Source organism: Actinia tenebrosa, unplaced genomic scaffold (assembly GCF_029948245.1).
Source record: "Actinia tenebrosa isolate PJP-AT-01 unplaced genomic scaffold, QUT_ActTen_1.0 PGA_scaffold11__36_contigs__length_13525064, whole genome shotgun sequence".
Lineage (NCBI taxonomy): Eukaryota > Metazoa > Cnidaria > Anthozoa > Actiniaria > Actiniidae > Actinia > Actinia tenebrosa.
This window is the reverse complement of record NW_028292571.1, coordinates 7,346,130-7,351,626: the sequence shown is the minus strand read 5'-3', so window position 1 is coordinate 7,351,626 and position 5,497 is coordinate 7,346,130. Positions and strand designations below refer to the sequence as shown.

The window sequence follows — 5,497 nt, the reverse complement described above, 5'->3', positions numbered from 1 at the left end:
ATTACAAGAACTTTCAAAACATTACTCGTGTCTATTAATTTCCAAATTGTACTCGAGATCGTGCGATTTCCTATACTACTACTAATGATAATAGTAATAATAATAATACTAATAACGATAACGATAACGACAACGATAATGATAATAATAATAGGAAATTTTGATGATTTACATAAAGGTTATAATAATATCATTGCGATAATCATAATGAAGATATATCAATAAATATGAAGGATAATATCAATATTAATGATGATTACGCTCTTGGAAACACAAAACACACTATTTTTTGTCCCAGTCAATATATGTTAAAGATTGTTTCTTTTAAATCAGCGCACGTCCACTTAGTATGAGCCCTATAATAGCTACTATAACACCAAAACCTATCAGAAAGTAGTCAAGCCCCTTTTGATACCATTCTAGCTCCCCTGACTTCAAGCGGAGATGGAAAAAACAAGGCAAAACAAACACTACACTCATTCCTGTCAGACTACCAACACAGGACATCATGAGTGCGAAGTGGGGTACCATAATGGCAGGCAATAGGGTTATGAAGTTGATCAACACCCGAATACCAACAAACCACAAAATATCATTAAACTTGGAACGACAGGACTCCGGAACAACGGAGTCCTCAACGCAATGGATGATCGTCATGACTCGAAAGGGGTAGGAAAAAAGGACGTTGATTATCAGGAAAGAGTTTACTAGGATGTGAAGCTTACCCTTTGGAAGGCTGTTGGTGATAACCTCGTTTATGTTTGTGCTGAATGTAAAGAGACCCATCACGGAAAACACTATCTTTATCATAAACACAAACGCGTATGTTATTCCCAACATAGCGTTATACTTTGTAGGATCCTTCATACTCGCTTCGATAGCGGGAAGACAAGGATGACATATGTAACTGAATGTTATTATAGCTAAAGATATAGGGGCACCCTTTATATCCCACAGTGCAATAGCACGGATATCCCATTGGAGGCTTTGAGAAAACCCATACCCCAGCACTATGATTATTGCAATGGTTAGCGCTATAAGGCTTATAAGACTAATCCAAGCGACTTGAGAAAGATGCTTAAAGAAAATTGAAGGCAGCCCGACCACTGCAGATATCAACATCCAGGCGTTTAAAGAGAGTACAGGAACCATGGCGTGGATCAAGTGACCGCATAGGACCAGGTACAGTGAGGCTAGAAGGGTTAGCTCGACAACTTGTATTGCAACTACAATGATGCCGCCGTATTTTGGCGATGAAGCTTCGGCCATGTCTCTGTAGTTTCTTCTTATCCTTACCTGCAGGAAAAGAAAGGAATGTAAGAGCACTAGTTAATATTGGTATATATTAGATAATAAATGTTACAGTTTTATATGCAACATGCAACATGCAACATTCAAGATGCAGCATGCAGCTAAACCTTCCCCAAAGCTTTCTGAGAAACACATCTAAACACACCTTTTCGTCTTTGTTGTTTTTGTCATAGAGACACTCAATAAGGATCTTGCCGGTGTAGAAGCACATAAAAGGTACAACGGTCAACATGACTACGGCAAGCCATCCTCCTTCCTTCAGTACATAAGGCAACCCTAGTAGTCCAGTACCCTCGAGATCACTAACGAGATTACATACAGTCTGCCACATTGTTGACTTGTTTGCCTCTTCTTCTGTCGGTTCTTCGTCTATTGATATAGCTTCCGTCTTCTCTTCGGTATACGATGGAGCTTCTTCCTTCGAGCTCAGCAGATGGTAAGCCTTTTCCTCTAAAATTGATTTGGCCATGCTTTGCTGGTTAGCAATTCAGTTTAGTTCTGATTAAAAAAAAAAAAAAAAGAACAACAATAAATAGGAATGATATACAATTATCAGAGGTTGGGCATAATACATTTAAGTTATTTATTCAAGATCGAGTGCGAGGTGCCGGTTACTAGAGCAATTTTAAAAGGTTTCTCTAGTAGTTTATCCTGTAAGGCCCCGTCCACACGAAAACGATTGCGCTCGTAAACGCGCATATTTTTGTAAACGCATCTGCCCGTCCACACGTAAACGGTCATCGTTTTCACCCGTCCACGCGAAAACGATAAAACGATGGCAAGCATCACGCACCCCAAAACGCGTTTGTACGCCATCTTGGAAACGTACTCGATAAAGGAGACTGGAGTTAACTTATGACGTCAGCGTCCACAGGAGAAAACGTAAACGGCGTTTTCAAAAATATCCACTTTGGAGAGCGTTTTCAAAAATATACGTTTACATTGAGCGTTTTTATCGTTTTCGTGTGGACGAATGGCTTCGAATTCGGGAAATTATTGTTTATCAAATTTTTCTTTTCATTAAAACCGAAAGAAAACCGTTAACACCTAAAATATGTCTGGAATGTTAAGCATCGCGTTCTGACCAATCACATGCGAAAATTGATTAGAAATGAAGTCATTCTCGCATGCGATTGGTCAGAACACAATGTTAACATTCCAGACACATTTTAGGTGCTTCATGGCTTTTTTATTCTCCTCCCCAGCCGTCACAAGTTTCGGTCCCAGATGCTCAGAGTGGCCGTTGGATCTGGGACCGAAACTAATGACGGCCGCAAAGGATACTACGGTTTTCTTAGTTTGACTGTAATAATTCTATTTATTATATAATTACCAATGAAATATCTATTTTTCTCTATTTCGAAAAATTGATATCTTCTCACGTGAAAATAACATGTTATTTTCACGTGTGAAAATAACACCATTGCGATGGCTATTCGAAAATACACGAAAAGAATTGCCTGAAAAAGCCAAAACATACTTTCATTGATAATTATATAATAAACAGAATATTACATGGGCGCTTGGAGATACGAAATTTATCTTCGAGTGTTGAAAATCTCTCACTCGTTCGCTGCGCTCACTTGTGAGAGATCTTTTCAACACTCGAAGATAAATTTCGTATCTCCGCGCGCCCATGTAATATCCTCTATATATTCAATGAATCATGTTTAATTTGAAAATATAAATAAATGGATCATAGTTAATTTTTTCCCCCAGAAGTGTTATTGTCACAAGTGTCGTTTTCTTAACGCATAAAGGCTCCAAATTTGTGTAAAAATTAAAATCATAAAAAATATCCAAATTCCAGCAGTCCTTCGAACTCCATTAAAGATTTTAACAAGGTGGGTAGGCATTAACTAAAGAGATCGAATTACGTTTGCTTAGTTAAGGTAGAAAAGTCGATAAATCTTAAAGCTTCATTTTTAAAACGGTATAAGACGGCTTATCTTTGCTCAGGATTGCTCTCAGAATTTCTTGCGTCTTCATAGATTCCTTGGTAAATCTATACTTTTTAATTTTAATTTACGAGTGAGCTAGAATTTGAATACAGTAAATACAAGATCGGTCCCAAGCGAAGGTCAATATTGTTTTACATATCTATTTTAATCCTTCTATCATTATTAATAACGAAAAAATCAAAACTCAAATAAACTTATGTGTACCTAGTATTTAATTGCAAAATTTTTTAAAGCCAAAATACCTTTTAAATAATAAAGCATCAATTGATCAGAATCGGAATCTTATAAAATGATTTAAAAGTCGAAGCCAGGAGGAACAGTGTTATTTCCATTCGTGACGTTTGAGCTCTCTGATTTTCGAAATGGTGGCGAGTTTGAAGAAGGATAGCTGACGGCTAAGAAGGTCAACATATTCTTATTACGACGATTATATATATATATCTTTATTTTTCTATATTTAGCAATCAAAACAAATTTTTAGGTATTGTAGAATATGTTTTACGAGTTGTCATACGGATACCTTGGAGAAAGGCTATCATGGTTTTAGGAGCTGGAACTTGAAAGATAGCGGAATGCCGTGTAAAGTTTTAAGTGGAAGCCGAGCTTCAATGTAGAATTTTAAGACAAAGAACACATCAAGAATCAACCCCAAAATAGAAGCTTTTATAAAGACGACATCAAGCATTACCGGCATGCTACTCTTCAAGGAAATCTGAAAGTCCATATCTTTCCCTTTAAAGCTTTTATGAAGCCCGAAGTACACCAAGGCTGTGTTGTAATATAAATGGGCTATCAACATGTGATTTCAATAGAAATAACAATGCAGCGTTTTCGTTATTAGACATTTAAATAACAGATTATTAATTGGCCTACGACTTTAATTATCGTTCATTTTTTAGGGCTTTGGAGCTACTGAGATTGGCATAATTTATTCTAGGTATATTAAGTAGTTTTATGCCATTCTGCATCTATCCTGAGTATTGAGGATATTATGACATAAATAAAAATGGCTGCATAAACAAAGTAAAATAAAAAAATAAAATGAAAAAACTCGAATATGTTGAATATAACTTGAATTTAGCCCGTTTTAAGGATTTTTTCCCCATTCAAAAAATAACCACACAGAGCAAAAGAAGTGCTGGTTTGCAATGATCGGGTAAATTTTCGAGGCTTTATTTCACGTTTCAATGATTTTGTTGAAATTTTTGATGAATCCCCATAAATTTCCTTATAACATGACACCACAGAAACCAAGCTTGAGCTACCTGTGAGTATACAAAGAGGATAATAACCTATGATATTTTTGACTTGGTTTTCTGTGATATTTAAATCGCGCATCTTCTTCAGTATATTTTATTTATTCTTATGCTAAAGACGATCCGTGATCAGAGATCGAAAACAAAAACAAAAAACAAAAAACAAAACAAAAGCAAAAACACCTCTTGACTGCATTTCAAAGGTGTCTTAAAGAAATACAAACCCACGCACCTTAACCTTGTTCTATAAGCAATCTTCATATACACCAGCTTCACTTGTTGCAGTTTTCTCTTTTACTTCAGTTTTTTTTAGGTGTTTTGTTGTCCGAGATCTGAAATATAGAATATATCTGAGACCGAGTAGTAGGCTTACAATTAAAATATATGCACAGCCGAAAATTAGATTGGAATATGAAACTTGAATTTTCAGTTTTAAATATTGTTTTTTGGATTTTTTAACCAGAAAACATAAAAGCACAAAATTTCAGACAACTTAAAAAAAAAAAAAAAAAAAAAAAAAAAAAAAAGAAAAAAAGAAAAGGTGAGTAAACCAAACGAATTATATACAATCAAATCAATAGATATGACTACTTTGGTAACCTTAAACTATCGAAAATACTAAAATAATGTTTACCTATTACTTCTTTTCACTTTAAGAATCAAACCTTGGCCAAAGAGTACTTCTCCTAACTTGTCTTCTCTTGCGAATCGAAATCATTTTCTGACATGAAATTTGAGGACAGTGTTTTCTCACAAAAACTTAGCAAAGTCTGTTTGGTTATTACGCTTTAAGCTAGAAGTTCACCAGTCGCTTTTTATGGAAACACTTTTAAATCCGAAGTCTTTTATAACCAGATGTCTTCAACAGATCACTTGCACAAATAAGTTCACACGACTTTGGAAAGTTTCGCCTTTGGGGGCCATCACAATTTGTAAAGTTTATTTTTGGTACCTAGATTCAATTAATTT

At 35.3% G+C, this 5,497-nt stretch overlaps 1 protein-coding gene across 1 annotated transcript; it reads right to left on the bottom strand.

The window, feature by feature from the left end:
• Positions 1–286: 286 nt before the first annotated feature.
• LOC116303181 (vesicular inhibitory amino acid transporter-like) lies at positions 287–5,028 on the bottom strand. The gene is made up of 3 exons (XM_031712681.2): positions 4,761–5,028; positions 1,457–1,809; positions 287–1,296 (listed from the first exon to the last, which is right to left on the bottom strand). Exons 2-3 carry the CDS (start codon positions 1,778–1,780, stop codon positions 325–327), a joined length of 1,296 nt encoding a protein of 431 aa, XP_031568541.1. The 5' UTR covers positions 1,781–1,809; positions 4,761–5,028; the 3' UTR covers positions 287–324.
• Positions 5,029–5,497: the final 469 nt, after the last annotated feature.

Bases quoted from the DNA above. Each gene is read 5' to 3' on its own strand.
- LOC116303181 (XM_031712681.2), bottom strand. From the start codon at position 1,780: ATGGCCAAATCAATTTTAGAGGAAAAGGCTTACCATCTGCTGAGCTCG. The intron at 1,297-1,456 runs GTGTGTTTAGAT...CTTTTCCTGCAG, and splicing joins AAAACAACAAAGACGAAAAG to GTAAGGATAAGAAGAAACTA.